The following is a 27,288-nucleotide window of genomic DNA, read 5'->3' as shown; positions in this document are numbered from 1 at the left end:
AAAAAAAATATTACCGCATGACAAAAGACACAACCACAGAGGGACCAAGTTTAGTTCAGGCTGTTCTCAAAAAAGACTGTCACTGATAGAGTGGCACCACAGAATGCCAACTATACCCTTACGAAATGATCCTCATTGGCAGTGCAGACGGAGGAACCACAATGGCAAGGCAACGGTTTGTGGAGATGGAAACTAATGGTATCCCAATGGTACGAACACACAATCCACACTGCTGGTAACCCTGTCATATCAGCACCCCTAACCATATCCATACCAGACAGACAGACAGACAGACAGACAGACAGACAGTGAGCTGCAGTATAATTGCTCTCTGCATTGTGCAATAGCTGCTCCAATGCACTGTGCAATAGCTGCTCCAATGCACTGTGCAATAGCTGCTCCAATGCACTGTGCAATAGCTGCTCCACTGCGCTGTGCAATAGCTGCTCCACTGCGCTGTGCAATAGCTGCTCCAATGCACTGTGCAATAAATAGCTGCTCCAATGCACTGTGCAATAGCTGCTCCAATGCACTGTGCAATAGCTGCTCCACTGCACTGTGCAATAGCTGCTCCACTGCACTGTGCAATAGCTGCTCCAATGCACTGTGCAATAGCTGCTCCAATGCACTGTGCAATAGCTGCTCCACTGCGCTGTGCAATAGCTGCTCCACTGCGCTGTGCAATAGCTGCTCCAATGCACTGTGCAATAGCTGCTCCACTGCACTGTGCAATAGCTGCTCCAATGCACTGTGCAATAGCTGCTCCACTGCACTGTGCAATAGCTGCTCCAATGCACTGTGCAATAGCTGCTCCACTGCGTTGTGCAATAGCTGCTCTAATGCACTGTGCAATAAATAGCTGCTCCACTGCACTGTGCAATAGCTGCTCCAATGCACTGTGCAATAGCTGCTCCACTGCACTGTGCAATAGCTGCTCCACTGCACTGTGCAATAGCTGCTCCAATGCACTGTGCAATAGCTGCTCCAATGCACTGTGCAATAGCTGCTCCACTGCACTGTGCAATAGCTGCTCCACTGCACTGTGCAATAGCTGCTCCACTGCGCTGTGCAATAGCTGCTCCAATGCACTGTGCAATAGCTGCTCCACTGCACTGTGCAATAGCTGCTCCAATGCACGGTGCAATAGCTGCTCCACTGCGCTGTGCAATAGCTGCTCCAATGCACTGTGCAATAGCTGCTCCAATACACTGTGCAATAGCTGCTCCACTGCACTGTCATGTTCCCTTGCTGGTCATGCTGTGGTCTCTAGTGTTCTGCCAGCTAGCACACATTGGGATTTGAGATCAGAGTGGGATTTGACTGTTTTCCAGAAGGCTGTCAGGAATGTCCCGTGGGAAATGCACAACTCGATACTCGAGCTCCTCACTTTTATTGTCCCGATAGAGCTTAAAGTTTTATTAACACATGTGAGCAATAAATATTCATTTCTCACATGTCCTTTGAAGCTTTTCCACGACCCCCACGCCTGTTTCCCGGTTGCCATGGTGACAGCCATGTGCTAAAGTGCTTGGACGCCAGCACTGCACACACCTGCCCTGTGATTAACCCGTCCCCCCACCTCCATGTAGCCAGTGCCTTAACTCCACTTATTTGATGATCACGAGTCTCCCCACAATAAGGAAGGCTAGAGATAAAGCCAGAACTCCTGCAATCAAACCCTTCAGGTCTCACACACACTACACACTCCACACAACACTACTCTCACCAATTACCGTCATTGTGTGGACAAACCTCTCCACAGAAACAAAGATCCACACACACAGTCATGCGAGGTCCCTAAGTGTGTGTGTGTTTGGTAGTGAGTGTGTTTCATGCAGGGAGGATAAACAGTGCAGCACACTATTATCACCTGGATGGGGAATGTAAGGGAGAGAAGTCAAGAAAGAGAGAGAGAGAGACAGAGAGAGAGAGAGAGGGAGAGGGAGAGGGTGAGAGATATAGAGGGAGGGAGACAGAGAGAGAGAGAGAGAGAGAGAGAGAGAGGGAGAGAGTGAGAGAGAGAGAGAGCGAGAGAGAGAGAGAGGGATAGAGAGAGAGGGTGAGAAAGATAGAGGGAGGGAGATTATTATTAAGGTGCTGGTAATGAACATGCTGGTACTTTGTTTTAACACAGTCCAGTTGAAAGCACACGTGTCAATCACATACAAGTATCATACAAAGGGATTTCCACCACAGTTAATATCACTTCACAAAATAAAAGCTTCACACTGGAAAGCTTACGTTGCAGCAAGTTGAAGTGCTCTGAATATGAAAGTAAGGCAGTGCAATACAGAAGCACACAGAACAGTGTCATGTTAAAGCAGCACAATACAGCAGCACACAGATCAGTGTCATGATAATGTTTTCAGCTCTATTTTAAACGATTACAATGTATTGCATGTGCAGTATAGTAGACCCTGCACTGAAATAGCACTATTGTAATCAGTGCAACACCCAGTACAATATTAGAGTAGAACAGGCACACTGTCCACACTGTATTTGAACTGGTCTCTGTGCTGAACAGGCACACTGTCCATGCTGTATCTGAACTGGTCTCTGTGCTGAACAGGCACACTGTCCACGCTGTATCAGAACTGGTCTCTGTGCTGATTCTGCCAGGCGAACTCTGCTTCCTCACGTATTGTCAAGTGATGAATGGCCTGTACTGGGATAGCCAGATAGATGAACCCCAGCACTCTGCTCTGTATTACTGGGATAGCCAGATAGATGAACCCCAGCACTCTGCTCTGTATTACTGGGATAGGTAGATAGATGAACCCCAGCACTCTGCTCTGTATTACTGGGATAGACAGATAGATGAGGCACACACATTTTTTAAAAAAACAACAAAAAAAAAAAAAAAACCTGATGAAATCAGAGTTCTATCTTGGTGGCAGTCTCCTGTGAAACCAGTTCAGTCAAATTAAATTCTACAGCAAAGATTGTAAACTTTGGTTCACAGAGTCCTCAGTCTACAAAGCACTCTGCTATGTATTACTGGGATACGCAGATAGATGAACCCCAGCACTCTGCTCTGTATTATGTAACTGGCCTGTAGCTTCTTCTGATTATACTGCTGGGGCAGCAGACCCCCTCCCCGTCCACCTTCTGTTTAATTTCTGCTTTGTAGCCTACGAGTGTGGCTCCAGTTTTCATGACGTGCCATTTCCTGTCTCTCGGCTCTCGTTTATTTATATAATTCCTCGTATTTTAAACGGTTTTCACTGTGCTGAGAGCCAGCTCAGTGTGATTATCAGCCTGGCCGGACCCTCTCCTCACAATGGGGTCTCTGTATCGAACAGGAAGTCAGGAGCAGACCGCCGCTTGTTTTTATTGCAACTTCCTGTTTTCCTGCACAAGTCTTTCCATTCAACACACACACACACACACTGAAGGGGTAAAGAGCCCCACGCACACGTTTAAAAATATCTCCTTCCACATTCCTGGAGCATTCAGATGCTTGTTTCCTTACTCTATATAAGGCCTCCCATGCTGATGCTATCTGCACTGTGCTGGAGCCCTTCCTGGAAAATGTTGCCGTCAGTGAAGATCACTGATTTGGGGTTTATTTTTAATGTATTTATTTGATATTAATTTTTATTTTAGCAATTTTTGTTTTATTTCATATATATTTCAAAGCCAGGGCGCAATAGCACAGGGGGCCCTTGTGCAAAAAAACATTCTACAAATTGTGTTTTAAATCAGCAGTTTTATCCGACTCTATCACAGCTGTGCTCCTGATGCCAGTAGGCATAACAGACTGCAGGAGCTAGTCCTTGGAATCTACACTGCAAGCTGTTCATCATGATGGGATGTCATCTTGTTTTACATTTTAAGAAATCAGGAGCTCCAAACTAGGCCAGGACTGTATGACATAAAATGTGGAGAAGATCTGCGAAAACTGAAGGCAGTTTTATCATGTACAGCTCTGGCCAAAAGCTCAGCATCACCCAATAAAATCAAGTAATTTTGCTTCATAAAGTCGAACAAAACCTGCTGAATAATGAGTTCCATTACTGCTTGTAGTTTCCATATACTTAATAAAAAACTGGCAAAAACTGAAAAATGTGACTTTTCGAAATCTAACATGAAATACTGTGCTACTATGAAGGCTTCCAGTACACTTTTGCAATATCATTTAGTATTTTATTTGATTATGTGATGTAAAGAAAAGTTAAAGTTTTTGAAAAGCATAAAGTTTTTGAAATGATGTCTTAATTCTAAAATTCGAATTGATGCAAACCTTTTTGCTAGAGCACTAGAGTGTGATAGACAGACATAAGGACATAATCCATTCCTGGTTTTACTAGGAGCTAAATAAGACACACCTGAGCTGGTTACCTACACACTGGGGCTAAACGTGGAAACTGCTGGGATCCTATCAACACGCATGCATACAGTAGCTTTTTTATTTAGCTTTGTCCAAGCATTAGAGGGATAGAAATAAGGCTCCCATTGCATAGCAGTTTTACCCATTCCAGGTTTTACTACAAGCTTGATTAGCCACAGCGTATAGATAACAAGCTCGGGTGTCTCTTACTAAACTCCTAGTAAAACCAGGAATAGATCAAACTGCTATGCAGTGGGATTCTTATTTCCAGCCCTGCATTGATGAAATTTCAAGGCAGCGATCGTCTTCACATGTAGATTGGTAGATAGACAGGCACGTCAGTACACAAGGGTCTACATTTTAAATCCAAACTTGTCCTAATGTAGCTGCCTGCCAGCATTAGTTAAGGCCCTAATTAGCACTTCTTGTCCTGTGCCAGCCCTGTGCTGGCAGGGCAGAGCAGTAACAGTGCACATAGTTTACACAACATGGAGCTGAGTGAACAGAAACACACCAGCCATTAACCAGAAAACAGCATGGCTTGAACCTCACACCAGCCCTGCTGCACCCAGTCCTGGGGTTCAGAGCTCCCCTCAATGAAGTCTACTATTATTGAAACGATCAGAAGCCAGGAGTTTGAACAGGGTTAGAAACTCATATCAGCCCTGCTGCACCCAGTCCTGGGGTTCAGAGCTCCCCTCAATGAAGTCTACTATTATTGAAACGATCAGAAGCCAGGAGTTTGAACAGGGTTAGAAACTCATATCAGCCCTGCTGCACCCAGTCCTGGGGTTCAGAGCTCCCCTCAATGAAGTCTACTATTATTGAAACGATCAGAAGCCAGGAGTTTGAACAGGGTTAGAAACTCATATCAGCCCTGCTGCACCCAGTCCTGGGGTTCAGAGCTCCCCTCAATGAAGTCTACTATTATTGAAACGATCAGAAGCCAGGAGTTTGAACAGGGTTAGAAACTCACACAGGCCCTGCTGCCCTGCTGAGCAGGGTTAGAAACTCATATCAGCCCTGCTGCACCCAGTCCTGGGGTTCAGAGCTCCCCTCAATGAAGTCTACTATTATTGAAACGATCAGAAGCCAGGAGTTTGAACAGGGTTAGAAACTCATCTCAGCCCTGCTGGACCCAGTCCTGGGGTTCAGAGCTCCCCTCAATGAAGTCTACTATTATTGAAATGATCAGGAGCCAGGAGTTTGAACAGGGTTAGAAACTCACACTAGCCCTGCTGCACCCAGTCCTGGGGTTCAGAGCTCCCCTCAATGAAGTCTACTTATTATTGAAATGATCAGAAGCCAGGAGTTTGAGCAGGGTTAGAAACTCACACTCAGCCCTGCTGCACCCAGTCCTGGGGTTCAGAGCTCCCCTCAATGAAGTCTACTATTATTGAAACGATCAGAAGCCAGGAGTTTGAACAGGGTTAGAAACTCATCTCAGCCCTGCTGCACCCAGTCCTGGGGTTCAGAGCTCCCCTCAATGAAGTCTACTATTATTGAAACGATCAGAAGCCAGGAGTTTGAACAGGGTTAGAAACTCATATCAGCCCTGCTGCACCCAGTCCTGGGGTTCAGAGCTCCCCTCAATGAAGTCTACTATTATTGAAACAATCAGGAACAACTCCTTTTAACAAACCCACAGACTCGGGTGTGAGTTCATTCAGAGCACATTTACCAAATTCCTGATTGTTCAAACTCCTGGCACCTGGTCGCTTCAATAATGCACCTGAACATGCCTGCCTGATTTTCACTGTCTTTGATTCAGCCAAAGCTCATTTATACAGGCAGCTTCAATTAATTAATAATGAAAATGTTACCTTTCCTGCTACGACTATATCTACCCTTGTAAAACTTTACCACAGGAAATCTGCATGGTCATTGTAAAGTGCTCCCATCCAGTGGTAATCCACACGTTTACCACAACCTACCACGGTGTGCCATGGTTTATTAAATATACTTTACCACAATGCTTATCTATGATTTACCAAACTTTCACTGTGCTTTATTACACTTTACTATGCTTTCTAGCACTATGGTAAACTTTTATTATGGAACTACTACTACTACTAATATAACAATAATAATAATAATATAATAATAATAATAATAATAATAATAATAATAATAATAATAATTGATAGATATGTATGAGAAATCAATGGGTCAGTCAGTGCTCAGGATGTGTCTGAATTGTGCACACCTCACTGACCTGTGTGTACCTCACCCTGCACAGAACATACAGCACCATTTCAAAGTTAAAAAAACACACTGGACACTGAATGCTAATACAGTGCTCCCCCTTTATAAGGCTGTAGACAGGAGCCGTAGTTAGGAGACCGTGCTGTTTGTGTTCCGCCTTATAACGAGAATACCAGTGTTAGTGTAACGGCATTATGGGCAAATGGGAGCCACGACCGTACAGCCTTATAACCTGTAACACAGTATAACGGGCCACCTTATAAAAGGGGAGCACTGTAATAATAATAATAATGACAATAATAATACTAATACTAATAATAACGTAAGCCTAAAAACATTTCACAGATGCTTCGAATGCAGAAGGGCCCTGCAGTGGTGGAGTGTGGGACTGGGAGAGAAGACACTCTGCCTGTGTGACGTTATCTCTGCTTAGAGTTCAGATTCTTCAGTAATAATACAAAGACAGTCCATGCAATTAGTCATCATTAACAGTGCAGGTGAACATATGTGTGTGCGTGTGCGTGTGCAAGCGTGCGTGCGAGTCTGTGTGTGTGTGTGTGTGTGTGCGCATGTCTCTGTGTGTGTGTGTTTGTGTGTGTGTGTGTGCGTGTGTGCGAGTGTGTGTGTGTGTGTGTGTGTGTGTGTGTGTGTGTGTGTATGTGTGAGTGTGTGTGTGTGTGTGTGTGTGTGTGTGTGTGTGTGTGTGTCTGTGTGTGTGTGTGTGTGTGTGTGTGTGTGTGTGTGTGTGTGTGTGTGTGTGAGTGTGTGCGTTTGTTGTAAGTTTCGCTAACCCCATGCCACAGTTCACTCAATAAACATTCCCTTTCCTTCCAGTTTATCACACAGGCACATCTGGAATCCATCAGACACAATGATATACACAGACTCTGAGAATCACACACACACAGACACACACACACAGACTCAGAGAGACTCACACACAGACTCACACACAGACACACACACAGAGTCTCAGAGAGACTCACACACACAGTCTCAGGGAGACTCACACACACTCACACACACACAGTCTCAGGGAGACTCACACACACTCACACACACACAGTCTCAGAGAGACTGTCTCACACACACACACACACAGTCTCAGAGAGTCTCTCTCACACACACACACAGACTCACACATTCCCATTGTGTTACACACTCACCCCCCCCCCTCAGTATGTCTCAAAGCCCCTATTCTTCTCTGCTGTACAGCGTGCTCCGCAGCGCAGTAATTAAGCCTCTATCCTGCCGGTGTAATTAGTGCAGTTTGTTTTTGGGGCGAGAGGCTGCTTGGAGAGAGGCCAGGCCACATCCTCCAGCTCATTATTCTAATTAAAACACCGTCAATCAGATAAGACAGGCCGGGAGAGGGGTCTGCACTGACTCAACTCGTTAAGGGACTGGAGAGGAGAGGAGAGGGGGAGGGAGAGAGAGAGAGAGAGAGAGGGAGAGGAGGGAGAGAGAGGGAGGGAGGCCAGAGGGGGAGGATGAGGGGGAGGAGGGGGGGAGGATAGAGGGGGAGAGGAGAGGGAGAGTTCTGCACTGACCTCAACTCATTAAGGGACCTCTTGGAAGAGGCTCTACCCTCTCTCTTCTCCCTCTCACTTCTCTCTTCCTTCTCTTCTAGGGGGCGCTCTTCTCCTTCCTCTTGCCTTCGCAGCTTGAGAGGGAGAGAGGAAGAGAGAGAGGGAGAGAGAGGGAGAGGGAGGGAGGGGGAGAGGGAGGAGAGAGAGGGAGAGAGGGGGAGAGAAAGAGAGGGAGAGAGAGGGGGAGAGAGAAGAGGGAGAAAGAGAGAGGGGGAGAGGAAAGGGAGAGAGGAAAAGGAGAGGGAGGAAGAGGAGAGGGCAGAGCGGAGAGAGGGAGGGAGAGGAGAGGGAGGAGGAGAGAGAGAGAGAGGACAGGGGGAGGGGGATCGGTGTGAAGGGGAGAGGATCTAGGGGGAGGGAGAGAGAGAAAAGGAGAGGGGGGGGGGGAGAGGGGGGAGAGAGAGGGAGAGGAGAGGGAGAGGGAGGAGGAGAGAGTGGGAGGGGAGAGGAGAGAGAAAGGGAGAGGGAGAGAGAGAGGGAGAAGGAGAGAGAGAGGGGGAGGAGGGAGAGAGAGGGGAGAGAAGAGGGAGAGGAGAGAGGGAAGAGAGAGAGAGAGAGAGAGAGAGAGAGAGAGAGGGAGAGGAGAGGGAGAGAGAAGAGGGCAAGGAGAGGGAGAGGGGAGGGGGAGGGAGAGAGAGAGGAGACAGGGGGAGGGGGAGAGAGAAGGAGGGAGAGGAGAGGGAGAGGAGAGGATGGAGAGGAGATAGGAGAGGGAGAAGTGAGAGGGAGAGAGGCATGCAGCTCATTATTTGAGAGATGTGTTTTTGGTTTTGTATACCTTTTCCTTGTGTCCTTACCCAAACTGAATACACTTTTCTGAAAACCAAATTCTTGTTGAGACAGGGAATCTGAAATTATGCGATACCAAGCTATCCGGGAGACCCTTTGTTTGAAGTTTTGAAACATTAACATTGTGGAATGTAGCACAATTGGGGTAAACACTGAGAATAAGGACCCTGGCACAGGAACCAGTAGCACTGGGGTAAACACTGAGAATAAGGACCCTGGCACAGGAACCAGTAGCACTGGGGTAAACACTGAGAATAAGGACCCTGGCACAGGAACCAGTAGCACTGGGGTAAACACTGAGAATAAGGACCCTGGCACAGGAACCAGTAGCACTGGGGTAAACACTGAGAATAAGGACCCTGGCACAGGAACCAGTAGCACTGGGGTAAACACTGAGAATAAGGACCCTGGCACAGGAACCAGTAGCACTGGGGTAAACACTGAGAATAAGGACCCTGGCACAGGAACCAGTAGCACTGGGGTAAACACTGAGAATAAGGACCCTGGCACAGGAACCAGCAGCACTGGGGTAAACACTGAGAATAAGGACCCTGGCACAGGAACCAGCAGCACTGGGGTAAACACTGAGAATAAGGACCCTGGCACAGGAACCAGCAGCACTGGGGTAAACACTGAGAATAAGGACCCTGGCACAGGAACCAGCAGCACTGGGGTAAACACTGAGAATAAGGACCCTGGCACAGGAACCAGTAGCACTGGGGTAAACACTGAGAATAAGGACCCTGGCACAGGAACCAGTAGCACTGGGGTAAACACTGAGAATAAGGACCCTGGCACAGGAACCAGTAGCACTGGGGTAAACACTGAGAATAAGGACCCTGGCACAGGAACAACATGAGCTACGACTGAGCAGCTCCACCCAGCAAAGTGTTTGGAATATTTTGCTAGTCCAGATTAACAGCAGCCTGTCTGTGTGCATCCCCTTTGACCCCAGATCCCTTACACCGCCCCCTGCTGGTTTACGATCCCCCGGAGGGGTTCACACAATGAGTTTGGGGGGCGGGACTGGTCTGGTTACAGATCTTTGAACCCAAATTGGATGGGAGGGGGCGGGGTGCAGACTCCCAGCTGTCTTCACTCTGCACTTTTTTGATGAAACTCGTAATTATTTTTCTGGAGACAGGCTTCAACAATACAATACAATACAATACAATACAATACCTTCCCTGAATCAATCAAAGGCTGGTAATCATTGAGGTATGGTCACGTATCAACCACCTCACAAGCTTGATAGCTGTAATGTCGAATCAGAACAGAACAGCCCTACACCCCCAGTGACAGCATTTCTAAACACTTATACCAAGATTCATTATTAAAATTATACAAGGCAGCATCACGGGATCAGTATGTATAGAAAAACAATAATAATAATAATAATAATAATAATAATAATAATAATAATAATAATAACTCACAGTTTCTCAAGTCTGTTCAGACCCAGAAATGATCCATTTCGTAGAACGCTGATCCGGTTCTTGCTAAGAATCCTGCAGAGAAAAAAAACAAATACAAGGAGTCAGACAGACAGGCACGTGGACTGTGTCTTCACCCAGGAAGCTGTTCTTGCAGGTAGTATAACAGGGACACATTTGGAGTTTTGAGTTCTCTACAGAAACAGCATCTGGACTTTAAACATGTAGTCTAGTCTACCAAGCAATCTGATAAGGATCAAAGCCATTTAAATAATGAGCTTTCACAAACATCACACAGGGCAATTACTAACACTGTTTTATCTATATAATTGCTCTCAGATCCCCAGTACAACACTGAGTTCTCTATACCAGACTGTATTGAATTAGCTGGCTCTCAGATCCCCAGTACAGCACTGAGTTCTCTATACTAGACTGTATTGAATTAGTTGGCTCTCAGATCCCCAGTACAGCACTGAGTTCTCTACACTAGACTGTATTGAATTAGCTGGCTCTCAGATCCCCAGTACAGCACTGAGTTCTCTACACTAGACTGTATTGAATTAGCTGGCTCTCAGATCCCCAGTACAGCACTGAGTTCTCTACACTAGACTGTATTGAATTAGCTGCTCTCAGATCCCCAGTACAGCACTGAGTTCTCTATACTAGACTGTATTGAATTAGCTGGCTCTCAGATCCCCAGTACAGCACTGAGTTCTCTATACTAGACTGTATTGAATTAGTTGGCTCTCAGATCCCCAGTACAGCACTGAGTTCCTTATACTAGACTGTATTGAATTAGCTGCTCTCAGATCCCCAGTACAGCACTGAGTTCTCTAAACTTGCTTCAGATATCGTTCCTAACCCCCTCTCCCCTTGTACTGCCTGCTACAAACTGTAAATTCTCCTTCCTAAATTGCTGTTCTCTGACTAACAAATCTCTGCTTCTCAACGATCTTATAACTGATACTAATCTTGAAACCTGGCACTCTGTAAATGATAAGCACTCACTACATCTATATCCACCCCAATGGGCTACTCGCTCTTTGACAAGCCACGCCTCACAGGTAGAGGTGGGGGCACTGCTGTTATTGCTAACTCTGTGCTTGCTGCCTCAGCTCTCTCTGTGCCAGTCTTCTCTGTGTTTGAGCATCTCGCTGTCAAGCTCCCCTCTCTCATGTCCCCCACCCTTGCTGTTATCTATCATCCACCAAAGAATAACTCTGCTTCAATTGCGGAGTTCTTACAATTCCACTCCTTAATCTGCAGTTCAACTGACAAAATTCTACTCCTAGGTGATTTCAACATCCATATCGATTTGCAATCTTCCCCTCTAGTGATCAACTTTGTCACACTCCTGGACTGTCTTGGACTCTCTCAATCTGTCAACGTTCCCACTCACACCCGTGAACACACCCTGGATCGGCTCCTCACCAGGGGTCTTGATATCTCCAATCTCTCAGTCATGGATATCTCTCTCTCTCTCTGACCATTTCATAATCACTGCCAATATTAATCTTCCTGCACCTTCAGCTACTATTGAAACTGTTATTTCCTTCCATCCCAAAAATCTGCTAAATCCTATAATACTCTCTGAATGTGTCTCTTCTTCCCCTCTGACTGGTACTCTCCTGTCTTCGGTCGATGATGAGGTGTCCCTCTACATCGCCACTCTTACAGATCATTGACACAGTTGCCCCGCTTACAACCAAAACAGTGAAGAAACATCGCAGCTGTTCGTGGTATACCCTCGAACTCTGACTGCTTAAGTTTGCCTGCCGCAAGTCTGAGCGCAAATGGAAGTCGTCTGGTCTAAAAGTTCACAGAGAGATTTGGACCGATCACCTCAGTAGCTACAGGTGTGCGCTCGCTGCTGCCAAGGTGAAGTACTTCTCAGAAATCATATCTATGGGACACGGTAAACCAACTATTCTTTACAAAACCACTGATCAAATCCTGCATCCAGCCATCGATAAATCCACCTCCCATTCATCCTCCTCTCTTACCTGCCATGATGTCTCCTTTTTCGGAACAAAATCGACACCACTTATTCTACGCTCTCATGCCACAAACTCAAAACAGTAGTTAACCACCTTGACTCCCCTCCGATTGCCCCTCCTGCTCTCTCTTACTTGTCTCCTGGACCCCTGGCCAACAAATCTTGCCCATCTCTGTGCTTGTGACCTTGCTCCTTTCATTATGCACACTCTCAACCAGGCCTGGTTCCTGCTGCCCTCAAGACTACCCGAGTAACGCCAGTGCTCAAAAAACCCCTCCCTTGACCCAGTTGTCTTATCCAAATTCCATCCCATATGCAATCTTCCTTTTCTTTCCAAAACTCTTGAAATGCTGACGAAACATCTCACAGATAACAATCTGCTTGAATCTCAGCAGTCTGGCTTCTGGCCACATCACAGTACTGAAAATGCTCTGCTCCACACTGTGAATGATCTCAATGCTCAATGCTGATGCTGCTGTTCCTTCTGTCCTTGTCCTCCTTGACCTAACTGCTGCTTTTTGACCGTCTTCAGAAGTATACTGGGATCTCTGGAACCTAGCTGTCCTCTTGCCTATCTGGACGCATGCAGTCTGTTTTCTATGATGGAAGCAGTACTGACGCAAGCCCAGTCTACATGCTTCCCTTGGGTCACCTCATCCTCCAACACAGCCTCATGTTTCACTCCTATGCAGATGACACCCAGCTCTACCTAAAGCTAGACCCTGGATGTCCCTCTGTCATGGTCCTGCTCTCAGCATGCGTCCAAGTCATGCATTCATCTCCGTTCGAATCGACTACCGCAGCTCTCTCTATGATGGTCTTCCGTCACGTGCCATAAACAGACTGCAGCTGGTTCAAAATGCCGCTGCTAGGATCCTTACCAAATGTAAAAAACATGATCACATTACCCCGTCTTGCCCAGCCTCACTGGCTACCTGTTAAGTTCAGGATTACTTTCAAAACTCTCCTGCTCACCTACAATGCCTTTCATCTCACAGGTCCCGAGTACCTCCTCAACCTGCTGACCCGCTGTGTCCCTGCCTGCAAGCTGAGCTCCTCTGACTCAGACCTGCTTGTTCTACCCAAGCAAAAGTGCACCACACTGGGAGAGCGCTCTTTTAGCTTCATGACCCTCTGGAGCTCTCTCCCAGCTCTAGTGTGTGCAGCTCCCACAGTCACTCGCTTCAAATCAACTTTCAAGATGCACTTGTTCTCTCTTTCTTTCAATGCTTTCTAAGCCTGGTAACTGTTATTAGCTGTTGTCTAAATTGTTATTTCAGGTTTTTTTACTCCATCTTATTGGTATGATTCTGCTTGACACACACATCCACAATGTTTAGAATTCACATCCTAGCCTTGTATGTATGATGCCTATATTTAATGTATTTGCATTGTTTTTAATGTTGTATTTAATATGCTATGCCCTGTATTTCACGGTATTTAATATATTGTGCATTGTTCCTCACTATCTTGTAGAGCACTTTGTGATGGTGGTCCACTATATAAAATCAATATTGATTGATTGATTGTATTGAATTAGCTGGCTCTCAGATCCCCAGTACTGTGTTGAGTTCTCTACACTAGACTGTATTGAATTAGCTGGCTCTCAGATCCCCAGTACAGCAATGAGTTCTCTATACTGGACTGTATTGAATTAGCTGTCTCTCAGATTCCCAGTACAGCATTGAGTTCTCTATACTAGACTGTACTGAATTAGCTGGCTCTCAGATCGCCAGTACAGCACTCAGTTCTCTATACTAGACTACCTTGAATTAACTGGCTCTCAGATCCCCAGTACAGCAATGAGTTCTCTATACTAGACTATATTTCTAAACACCTCTCTCTCTGAGTTTGAGAGCAGATCCGTTTCCAGGAAGTGTTCTCTATGTGACCCTTGACCCTGGTTGCTGGGTCTGTCTGAACGCTGAGCAAACAGCTAATTGCCCCCATTTCCTGTTCGAACCTGTGCCGTGGTCTTGACAGGGCAGTACCCTGTCTTTCTGTCTGTCTGCCTGTCTGCTGCTGATCTGGTACCATGGTACTGCAATGGATTACCAGCCGTGTGGATTGTGTGTTCATACCATTGGGATCCCAATGGTGCCAGTCTGCCAACCTTGTCCTATTGATGCTGCCCTTGTGCTAGCACTGCCCCTCATTACAAAATACTTGCAATACCATTGTGATGCAGCTGTCAGCATTGCCATTGGACAGCAAATAGGAAGAGTACAGTTGGTACACTTTTCATTTCACCCTGTGGCAGCCTTTGTGCTACCATTGTCCCTTAGTATAATGCAGAACCATTGCATTGTCATTGCACTGTCACTGTCTGTCTGTCTGCATTGCCATTGAAGATCGTTTTGGGAAAGGAATATTGCCTTGAGCGCTGATACAAGTAAACCAAATCCAAATAAACAAGTAACTAAATGAACAGGAAAGTGGCGTTTCTGCTCTGTCTTTTTAAATCCCAGCCGTGGCTGGAACACACAGCACAGCACAGCACACAGCACAGCACAGCACAGCACAGCATAGCACTGCACTGCACAGCACAGCACAGACTTACCCGCTGTCTAACACAGCACCGCCTTCCAGGACCCATTGCAAACACACGTCCTTCAACAAACAGAGCTTGGAGACTATTAAAGACCAAACATGAGGGGGGAGAGAGAGAGAGAGAGAGAGAGAGAGAGAGAGAGAGAGAGAGAGAGAGAGAGAGAGAGAGAGAGAGAGAGAGAGAGGAGTGCAGTTTCCAGCACGTCAGTCTGCCTGCCTGTCTGTCTGTGTGTCTGTCTGTCTGTCTGTCACCAGGGTTGGGAGCTCACTGGGAGAACCAGGAAACCAGAAAGAGGTAGAGAGACAGAGGTGGAGAGAGAGAAAGAGGGGAAGAGAGGGAAATAGAGGGAGACTACCCTTTCACTCCCCAACCTCTATATACATATCTACCAGTTTATATAGACTTCAGACTTTATATCCCCATGGACTGAACCTGGGCTGCCTTAAAACTGAATACTGAGGCAACCTCAATACTGAAGCTGACTTCACACAACTATCAATAGGTGGTCTTTTCACTCAGTTTAAACAAGCTTTACTATACATGATATCATAAACTATAATAATACAATATATAACTGCTATCCCCTCTTCCACCCTCACGCCCAGCTATCTTCTCTAACAGAGCATACTGACGTAATACAGTGTACTGTAAGAGTACAACACAACAACAAAAACAACAACAACAACAACAACAACAACAACAACAACAACAACAACAACAATAATAATAATAATAATAATAATAATAATAATAATAATAATAGTAATAATGCTCTGAGGCTGTCTCCCTCTCCTTCGCTCTCCATCAGACTCTGTGTGTTCCCATGGTGATGGATCTCTGTCTGTTCTCATTCTGGGGTCGCGCTGAACTTCCCTCAAGTAAACATAGAAAAAAAAACCCAGGAAAAATACCGAAGAAATTATTTATTCCCTCGAGCGGAGCTGGAAGGGCTCTGAGCGTTGCCGTGGTGACGTACTCATTCGTAAAAGCACTCTCTTTGGATAAGATAATATTTATTCCTTTCTATTTGTGTAACCTCCACTCTCTCACCGTTTCAGAGTTGTGGGGTTCCAGCGCCCCTAAACCAGCCACGCTGTATTGGTTACTGCACTTAATAACACAATACTATGATTGGCTGAACAAGAGTCCAAGCAAATTGCATTCTGGGTTCTGTCTTTATTCTGGATGTCTCCAGCCGCATTAATGACACACCTCTTTCGTTTCAGGCGTGGTCCATGTTATAATGGCAATAAGACGCTCTGGGGCCATATTTCCAAAACGTTTACTCCAGCCTTTAATCAATTTCTTTTAAAGAGACAAAAACCTATTGGCTTTACAAAACCAGGAATGAAAATAAGACTCCCACTGCTCAGCAGTTTCACCCATTCCAGGATTTATAACGATTAGCCACAGCATATAGGTAAAAAGCTCAGGTGTGTTTTATTAAACTCCTAGTGAAACCAGGATTGGGAGTCTTATTTACACCCCAGCAAAACTATTATAAAAACAAGTTATGTAATTGGAGATCTCGTAAGCACCTTCAAGTTGTTTGTTTCTCTGTTTTTCACATTGTTGTTGACCATCGATCAGAATTCTGATGTGCTTTTGAAAACCAAGTCAAGCAGACAAACACTTTGGCAAGCATCTCCTGAGAACAGGAGAGAACAGCTGAGAACAGAACTCAACGCAGCAAGGCTCCAGCAACACGGCAGTCTGTTTGAGTTCAGTTTTTTTACTGAAAACTTTGTTTAATCTGGTCGGTAGGGTTCTTCATAGTCAGTGTGAATAAAGAATGAACTAAAGAGATGAATGCCGAATGGCGGAGGAGAACGATGTGGGTCTTACACCTTTCAAAGGGAGGCACCGACACTGCGGCTCTGTGAAATTACAGCGCAGAGAAACAGCAGCTGACTGTACAAGCACCATCAAACTGACCAAAAAATCCACAGGATTTCCTGTTTATGATCCCAACAATCTGGTCTTAATAAACTGAGGCTCATAGAAAAATGTCTCTTTCACCCACTCTTCTCTCTCTGTTTCCAACCACTAGACAGGACCAAACTGCTTCCCTCCCTCCGTCCCTCCCTCCCTCCCTCCCAGTTGCTTAGCTTTAACCAAGGTCTAACTACTAGAGCCACACTGCTTCCCTCCCTCCCAGTCCCTCCTCATCTGTAATCACTAGAGCCACACTGCATCCCTCCCTCCCAGTCCCTCCTCAGCTCTAACCACTAGAGCCACACTGCTTCCCTCCCTCCCAGTCCCTCCTCAGCTCTAACCTAGAGCCACACTGCTCAGTCCCTCCTCAACCACTAGAGCCACACTGCTTCCCTCCCTCCCAGTCCCTCCTCAGCTCTAACCACTAGAGCCACACTGCTTCCCTCCCTCCCAGTCCCTCCTCATCTGTAATCACTAGAGCCACACTGCTTCCCTCCCTCCCAGTCCCTCCTCAGCTCCCACTAGAGCCACACTGCTTCCCTCCCTCCCAGTCCCTCCTCAGCTCTAATCACTAGAGCCACACTGCTTCCCTCCCTCCCAGTCCCTCCTCAGCTCTAACCACTAGAGCCACACTGCATCCCTCCCTCCCAGTCCCTCCTCAGCTCTAACCACTAGAGCCACACTGCTTCCCTCCCTCCCAGTCCCTCAGCTCTAACCACTAGAGCCACACTGCTTCCCTCCCTCTCAGTCCCTCCTCATCTCTAACCACTAGGGCCACACTGCTTCCCTCCCTCTCAGTCCCTCCTCAGCTCTAACCACTAGAGCCACACTGCATCCCTCCTCATCTCTAACCACTAGGGCCACACTGCTTCCCTCCCTCTCAGTCCCTCTCAGCTCTAACCACTAGAGCCACACTGCATCCCTCCTCATCTCTAACCACTAGAGCCACACTGCTTCCCTCCCTCCCAGTCCCTCCTCAGCTCTAACCACTAGAGCCACACTGCTTCCCTCCCTCCCAGTCCCTCCTCATCTCTAACCACTAGGGCCACACTGCTTCCCTACCTCTCAGTCCCTCCTCAGCTCTAACCACTAGAGCCACACTGCATCCCTCCCTCCCAGTCCCTCCTCATCTGTAACCACTAGAGCCACACTGCTTCCCTCCCTCCCAGTCCCTCCTCAGCTCTAACCACTAGAGCCACACTGCATCCCTCCCTCCCAGTCCCTCCTCATCTGTAATCACTAGAGCCACACTGCTTCAGTCCCTCCTCAGCTCTAACCATTAGAGCCACACTGCATCCCTCCCTCCCAGTCCCTCCTCAGCTCTAACCACTAGAGCCACACTGCTTCCCTCCCTCCCAGTCCCTGCTCAGCTCTAACCACTAGAGCCACACTGCATCCCTCCCTCCCAGTCCCTCCTCAGCTCTAACCACTAGAGCCACACTGCTTCCCTCTCTCCCAGTCCCTCCTCAGCTCTAACCACTAGAGCCACACTGCATCCCTCCTCATCTCTAACCACTAGGGCCACACTGCTTCCCTCCCTCCCAGTCCCTGCTCAACTCTAACCACTAGGGCCACACACACAGTTGAGGGTACAATATAAGCCAAGTGAAGCACATAGGGTATTATCTGGGCTCTAGATGTAATGAGCCCCCTGCTCTGAGTTGAGCTCTTTATTGTCATTACTCCAGTATCTCCCGAGGGGTCAGTCGAAACCACGCAAGGCATTATCCAGGATCTTCACTCAGTAAGATTCCTCTCCATTATTACTTGGCAGGCTTATGCAAGTCAGGGAGATTGAACAACACTTTCAATCTTAAAAATCCAGGGGGAAAAAGCAAGGTTAGAAACTAACACTAGCCCTGCTATTGCTGCTGCACTCAGTCCTGGGGTTCAGAACTCCCCTCAATGAAGCCTATAATTATTAATATTGCAATGATCAGGAGCCAGGAGTTTGAGCAGGGTTAGAAACTCACACTAGCCCTGCTGATGCTGCTGCTGCTGCACCCAGTCCTAGGATTCAAAACTCCCCTCAGTGAAGTCTGAAATGATTCAGTACTCAGCAGCTCCTGTTAAACATATCGCTCCTTCTCTTATAGCTGCATGAACAGCTCCTAATAGTCAACCTCCAGACACAGGTACGAGTTATGCAAGTGTGATCAGTTAATTCAGAGCACATTTGCCAAGGGCCTGATTGCTCAAACTCCTGGCACCTGTTAATGTCAATACTATACCTAAACCAGGGAAGTTGTGAAAACCAGGACTGGGTGCAAGATGAGTGGAAGTTTCGAACCCTGAAGAGTAAACTTAATGCTGAAGGATTTAGTTAAGTGCCAACCTTTTTACGTGCGACTGAATGCTTTCAAAAAGATGTTCTTACCTCTGATCAGTTCTATTAGTATCATTACTGGCTTTTTATTGTTACAGAATGTTTTGCGTCTTCACTTGGGTCTTTCTTTGTGCTTAATTCACGATATGCAAATATTTCAAATGCAATGCCTTACATCAGGGCTTCTCAACCCTGGTCCTGGGGACCCCCTGTGTCTGCTGGGTTTCATTCCAACTGAGCTCTCAATTACTGAACTAGACCATTAATTGAACTGATAATTTGCTTAATTAGAGCTTTTTAATTGTTTTCAGCTCTTAAACAGTTACACAGTTCAAGTTAACTATACAATTTTATAAGTAACTTTTTAGGATCTGAGAACAGTAAAAATGTCTAATTAAGATCATTATTAGTTTAATTAAGGGTTCAATTAAGTAACTGAGAACTTGGAAAGAAAAGCAGAAGACACAGGGGTCCCTGGGATCAGGATTGGGGAACCCTGCTTTACATAAAGGGCTGCATCCTGGTTCCTGTGCTGTAGGTCACGTGGAAAGATGAGTTTATCGCATTGGTTAGTACTCCTGTAAGAGCTGTACTGTTGAATAACGTTTTTCGTATTCAGTGCTATTGAGTGAATGTCATTTTGAAACCCATATTGCAGTGATAATCGTGTGAATCGCATCACATTGCTTACAGCAGAGGTGGAGCTCGATCTAAGGGAATGAATTCTCTGAATTCAGCAGTTTAATTTCGGTGTCAATATACTTTCTACTTACATAATACTTGTTACTATATCAGAATACTCCATGAGTGTCCTTGGAGTGCTGTGGTTATTCCACTCATGAGAACAGCCAGAAACAACCCAGGAATACAGCACTCCCTGAATGATCCTCTATACAGCACTCCCTGAATGAGCCTCTATACAGCACTCCCTGAATGATCCTCTATACAGCACTCCCTGAATGAGCCTCTATACAGCACTCCCTGAATGATCCTCTATACAGCACTCCCTGAATGAACCTCTATACAGCACTCCCTGAATGAGCCTCTATACAGCACTCCCTGAATGATCCTCTATACAGCACTCCCTGAATGATCCTCTATACAGCACTCCCTGAATGATCCTCTATACAGCACTCCCTGAATGATCCTCTATACAGCACTCCCTGAATGATCCTCTATACAGCACTCCCTGAATGATCCTCTATACAGCACTCCCTGAATGATCCTCTATACAGCACTCCCTGAATGATCCTCTATACAGCACTCCCTGAATGATCCTCTATACAGCACTCCCTGAATGATCCTCTATACAGCACTCCCTGAATGATCCTCTACACAGCACTCCCTGAATGATCCTCTATACAGCACTCCCTGAATGATCCTCTATACAGCACTCCCTGAATGATCCTCTATACAGCACTCCCTGAATGATCCTCTATACAGCACTCCCTGAATGATCCTCTATACAGCACTCCCTGAATGAACCTCTATACAGCACTCCCTGAATGAGCCTCTATACAGCACTCCCTGAATGAGCCTCTATACAGCACTCCCTGAATGAACCTCTATACAGCACTCCCTGAATGATCCTCTATACAGCACTCCCTGAATGATCCTCTATACAGCACTCCCTGAATGAGCCTCTATACAGCACTCCCTGAATGAGCCTCTATACAGCACTCCCTGAATGATCCTCTATACAGCACTCCCTGAATGAACCTCTATACAGCACTCCCTGAATGAGCCTCTATACAGCACTCCCTGAATGAGCCTCTATACAGCACTCCCTGAATGAACCTCTACACAGCACTCCCTGAATGAACCTCTATACAGCACTCCCTGAATGAACCTCTACACAGCACTCCCTGAATGAGCCTCTATACAGCACTCCCTGAATGAGCCTCTATACAGCACAGTACTCCCTGAATGAGCCTCTATACAGCACAGTCCCTGAATGAGCCTCTATACAGCACTCCCTGAATGATCCTCTATACAGCACTCCCTGAATGAACCTCTATACAGCACTCCCTGAATGAACCTCTATACAGCACTCCCTGAATGAACCTCTACACAGCACTCCCTGAATGAGCCTCTATACAGCACTCCCTGAATGAGCCTCTACACAGCACTCCCTGAATGAGCCTCTATACAGCACTCCCTGAATGATCCTCTATACAGCACTCCCTGAATGAACCTCTATACAGCACTCCCTGAATGATCCTCTATACAGCACTCCCTGAATGAGCCTCTATACAGCACTCCCTGAATGAACCTCTATACAGCACTCCCTGAATGAACCTCTATACAGTACTCCCTGAATGAACCTCTATACAGCACTCCCTGAATGAGCCTCTATACAGCACTCCCTGAATGAGCCTCTATACAGCACTCCCTGAATGAGCCTCTATACAGCACTCCCTGAATGATCCTCTATACAGCACTCCCTGAATGAGCCTCTATACAGCACTCCCTGAATGATCCTCTATACAGCACTCCCTGAATGAACCTCTATACAGCACTCCCTGAATGATCCTCTATACAGCACTCCCTGAATGATCCTCTATACAGCACTCCCTGAATGATCCTCTATACAGCACTCCCTGAATGATCCTCTATACAGCACTCCCTGAATGAGCCTCTATACAGCACTCCCTGAATGAACCTCTATACAGCACTCCCTGAATGAACCTCTATACAGCACTCCCTGAATGATCCTCTACACAGTACTCCCTGAATGAGCCTCTATACAGCACTCCCTGAATGAACCTCTACACTCCCTGAATGAACCTCTACACTGTACCCCCTGAATGAACCTCTATACAGCACTCCCTGAATGAGCCTCTATACAGCACTCCCTGAATGATCCTCTATACAGCACTCCCTGAATGATCCTCTATACAGCACTCCCTGAATGATCCTCTATACAGCACTCCCTGAATGATCCTCTATACAGCACTCCCTGAATGAACCTCTATACAGCACTCCCTGAATGATCCTCTATACAGCACTCCCTGAATGAGCCTCTATACAGCACTCCCTGAATGAACCTCTATACAGCACTCCCTGAATGATCCTCTATACAGCACTCCCTGAATGATCCTCTATACAGCACTCCCTGAATGATCCTCTATACAGCACTCCCTGAATGAGCCTCTATACAGCACTCCCTGAATGAGCCTCTATACAGCACTCCCTGAATGAGCCTCTATACAGCACTCCCTGAATGATCCTCTATACAGCACTCCCTGAATGATCCTCTATACAGCACTCCCTGAATGAGCCTCTATACAGCACTCCCTGAATGATCCTCTATACAGCACTCCCTGAATGAACCTCTATACAGCACTCCCTGAATGAACCTCTACACAGCACTCCCTGAATGAGCCTCTATACAGCACTCCCTGAATGAACCTCTACACAGCACTCCCTGAATGAGCCTCTATACAGCACTCCCTGAATGAACCTCTATACAGCACTCCCTGAATGAACCTCTATACAGCACTCCCTGAATGAGCCTCTATACAGCACTCCCTGAATGAGCCTCTATACAGTACTCCCTGAATGAACCTCTATACAGCACTCCCTGAATGAGCCTCTATACAGCACTCCCTGAATGAGCCTCTATACAGCACAGTACTCCCTGAATGAGCCTCTATACAGCACTCCCTGAATGATCCTCTATACAGCACTCCCTGAATGAGCCTCTATACAGCACTCCCTGAATGAGCCTCTATACAGCACTCCCTGAATGATCCTCTATACAGCACTCCCTGAATGAGCCTCTACACTGTACTCCCTGAATGAGCCTCTATACAGCACTCCCTGAATGAGCCTCTATACAGCACTCCCTGAATGAGCCTCTATACAGCACTCCCTGAATGAGCCTCTATACAGCACTCCCTGAATGAGCCTCTATACAGCACAGTACTCCCTGAACGAGCCTCTATACAGCACAGTACTCCCTGAACGAGCCTCTATACAGCACTCCCTGACTGTTTACCTCCTGGCATTTACCTGGTCATTCCAATAATCGACCAAACCAGCTCCTTATCATTTCAATATGAATAATAATAGACTTCATTAAGGGCGGTTCTGAACCCCACAACTGGGTGCAGCAGCAGCAGCAGGGCTAGTGTGAGTTTCTAACCCTGCTCAAACTCCTGGTTCCTGATCATTGCAATATTAATAATAATAGACTTCATTAAGGGCGGTTCTAAACCCCAGGACTGGGTGCAGCAGCAGCAGCAGCAGGGCTAGTGCGAGTTTCTAATCCTGCTCAAACTCCTGGCTCCTGACCGCTTCAATAATAGACTTCAATGAAGGGAGTTCTGAACCCCAGGACTGGTGTGAGTTTAAATAATAATGTGAGCGTGAGTGTGTGCAATTGTGTCCGAGTGTGTAAGAATGTGAGAGAGAAAATGAATCACTGCCAAGACCCTTGCATGCATAAAGCAATAGCACCCCCCCCCCCCCCCCCTCCTCTTCTCTTTCACAAACATCACCAGAACTGAGTGAGAGCAGATCAGGTCTGCTCTACAGATGTGAATGGAAAGAACAGGAGAGAGAGAGAGAGAGAGAGGGAGGGATGGAGAGGGGGAGAGAGAGAGGGGAGGTGGGGAGGGGGATAGTAAACTGTGGATTAACGTTCAGGGGAATTTAAAAACAGACGACAATATTTAAAGGAACCCGAGAGTGCTAGGTTTGTAACTTTAAAAAGAGCGATTGGCACAATCACATTGTTGCACTGCTGTCTGATGCAAAGAGTAAAAGCTTTAAGGCATAATTAAGGTGTTTTTTACAGTTCATTTGCTCCTTTTGATTGCCCTGTACTATTAATAAGGCCACACCTGTATTCAGTATTAAGGCCAGCGGTCCCAAATGTATCAGCTTTGAAATGATCTCTCTAAGAAAACTGCAGGACTCTAAAACCTGGAATGAGTGGAACTGCTATGCAATAGGAGTCATATTTCCACCCCTGCAGAACATCCAGGACTTTAACATTAATATTAGAAAGAACCAGGACGAAGAGAGACTGCTGTGTCAGCAAACAGATTCATCTTCGATTCTAATTGAACTCGGGTCCGAGAAATCAAGGGTTTGTGAGAATTGCAGTCCGCCTCATCCCATGCACAGAACCTACAGCACGAGTCTAGTTTGGATAGCGGTTTGAGTAGCAGCTCTGAATACCCTGTTTGTTTCTGGGATTTCTAATAAGCTCATACACTGTGTGCAGGGAGCCTCTTATTACAACAGGAAACTGCACCAGCTTCTTCTATAAACGAGTACGCTGTGTGCAGAGTGCCTCTTATTCAGGGATGCACACCAGGATTTACTATGTGCTTGATTAACCCCAGGTGTGCTCAGGTGTCTCATTAAACTCCTAGTAAAACCAGGAACGGATCAAACTGCTGTGCAGCGGGAGTCTGATTCCCATCCCTGGACTGACATGCTTTAAACTCCCAGACACTAATTAGCTGTAAGTAAAATAAAATGAACACAAATATTTCGGGTGCAGTAGGTGCCCTCAGCAGAAATGCCTTTATCAGTCACCCCAGACTGAGCAAACCACTGTTAAAGGACCTCTAATGAGCCCAGCATGCTGTAAGCTACCAAGCCCTCTGAAAGCTTGGATGTACATGTGATTTAGAGAGCTGTTAGAAACTGAAACAATAACTTAAACACAACAGTCTGCAGGATCGGGGCCAATTCCTTTTCTTACATTCCAATTCCAATTCCTTTTCTTACATTCCAATTCCAATTCCTTTTCTTACATTCCAATTCCAATTCCTTTTCTTACTTACATTCCAATTCCAATTCCTTTTCTTTCATTCCAATTCCAATTCCTTTTCTTACATTCCAATTCCAATTCCTTTTCTTACATTCCAATTCCAATTCCTTTTCTTACATTCCAATTCCAATTCCTTTTCTTACATTCCAATTCCAATTCCTTTTCTTACATTCCAATTCCAATTCCTTTTCTTACATTCCAATTCCAATTCCAATTCCTTTTCTTACATTCCAATTCCAATTCCTTTTCTTACATTCCAATTCCAATTCCTTTTCTTACATTCCAATTCCAATTCCTTTTCTTACATTCCAATTCCAATTCCTTTTCTTTCATTCCAATTCCAATTCCAATTCCTTTTATGACACACGTTTTATTGATCAAGCATGTATACAACTTGTGTATTGTAGTTGTGTAATTGCAGGTGTTGTATACATGTTTGATCAATAAAGCCCATGTCGTAAAAGGGACTGGAATTGATTCAAAGGGAATGGGAATTGAACTGGAATTGATTAAAAGGGAATGGGAATTGAACTGGGATTGATTCAAAGGGAATGGGAATTGAACTGGGATTGATTCAAAGGGAATGGGAATTGAACTGAAATTGATTCAAAGGGAATGGGAATTGAACTGGGATTGATTCAAAGGGAATGGGAATTGAACTAGAATTGATTCAAAGGTAATGGGAATTGAACTGGAATTGATTCAAAGGGAATGGGAATTGAACTGGAATTGATTCAAAGGGAATGGGAATTGAACTGAAATTGATTCAAAGGGAATGGGAATTGAACTAGAATTGATTCAAAGGTAATGGGAATTGAACTGGGATTGATTCAGAGGGAATGGGAATTGAACTGGAATTGATTCAAAGGGAATGGGAATTGAACTGGGATTGATTCAGAGGGAATGGGAATTGAACTGGAATTGATTCAAAGGGAATGGGAATTGAACTGGGATTGATTCAAAGGGAATGGGAATTGAACTGGGATTGATTCAAAGGGAATGGGAATTGAACTGGAATTGATTCAAAGGGAATGGGAATTGAACTGGAATTGATTCAAAGGGAATGGGAATTGAAACACAGGCTGGTGGTGAATTATATTTATACAAAAACGCGACACATACTGGTAGATTTTGTGTAATGTCCGTTTGCAGATTGGATTGTACAGCCCCAGTTTGATACTGGGAATGAGATGAGTTTTATAGTCTGGGTCCATGCTGCAGATGGGAATGGGGCTTTAGTAAAGAATGCAGAGCATACTAAAATAAACCATAAACAGAACAAAGCAAATGATGACAGGGACGGAAATAAGACTCCTGTTGCATAACAGTTAGACCCGTTCCAGGTTTTACTACAACCTTGATTAGCCCCAGTGTATAGGTAACAAGATCAAGTGAGTCTTATTAAACTCATAGTAAAACCAGGGCTGGATCAAACTGCTTTGCAATGGGAGTCTTATTTCCATCTGACTGCTACATGTCCAGCAGTGTGACTAGGAGTGTAATGATTCATCACGTATCGCTCAATCGTGACCCTTTCTTTACATAACACAGTGTATCCTACTAAAGGTAAGTATCGTTTGTATGTATCGATACAAGACAGCTCTCTGTCGTTCACCAAGCGCTTCTCGAATGAAGAATCGGTGTGTCTGTGTTTTCTAACCAAACACTCCCTCTTTAAATGACCATTTGATCTTATTATGCAAAATGCGAGTAGCCAATCAGGACCATCCCATGTATCGTATCATACCGTATCGTATAGTATCATACCGCACCGTACTGTACCGCACCGCAGAGTATCGTATCATATCGTACTATACCATACTGCACCGCACCACACCATACCGTACCGCACCGCAGAGTATCATACCGCATTGCATCACATCGTATCGTACCATACCGCACTGCAGAGTACCGTATCGTACCGTATCGTACCATACCGCACTGCAGAGTACCGTATCGTACCGTATCGTACCATACCGCACTGCAGAGTACCGTATCGTACCGTATCGTACCATACCGCACTGCAGAGTACCGTATCGTACCGTATCGTACCATACCGCACTGCAGAGTACCGTATCGTACCGTATCGTACCGTATCGTACTGTACCGCACCGCAGAGTACCGTATCGTACCGTATCGTACCGTATCGTACCGTACCGCACCGCAGAGTACCGTATCGTACCGTATCGTACCGTATCGTACCGTACCGCACTGCAGAGTACCGTATCGTACCGTATCGTACCGTATCGTACCGTACCGCACCGCAGAGTACCGTATCGTACCGTATCGTACCGTATCGTACCGTACCGCACTGCAGAGTACCGTATCGTACCGTATCGTACCGTA

The 27,288-nt window shown here is 46.0% G+C and overlaps 1 protein-coding gene across 1 annotated transcript in view; it reads right to left on the bottom strand.

The window, feature by feature from the left end:
* adgra2 (adhesion G protein-coupled receptor A2) overlaps window positions 1-27,288 on the bottom strand; it is an 89,379-nt gene that overhangs the window by 36,266 nt on the left and 25,825 nt on the right. The window contains exon 2 of the mRNA XM_041233383.1: window positions 10,350-10,421. Coding sequence (XP_041089317.1) covers window positions 10,350-10,421 — 72 coding nt within the window. The remainder of the gene's footprint in view (window positions 1-10,349; window positions 10,422-27,288) is intronic.

The sequence above is a fragment of the Polyodon spathula genome, chromosome 31, assembly GCF_017654505.1.
Source record: "Polyodon spathula isolate WHYD16114869_AA chromosome 31, ASM1765450v1, whole genome shotgun sequence".
Taxonomy (NCBI): Eukaryota; Metazoa; Chordata; class Actinopteri; order Acipenseriformes; family Polyodontidae; genus Polyodon; species Polyodon spathula.
The sequence above is the reverse complement of the archived record's forward strand: the minus strand, read 5'-3'. Positions and strand labels throughout refer to the sequence as shown.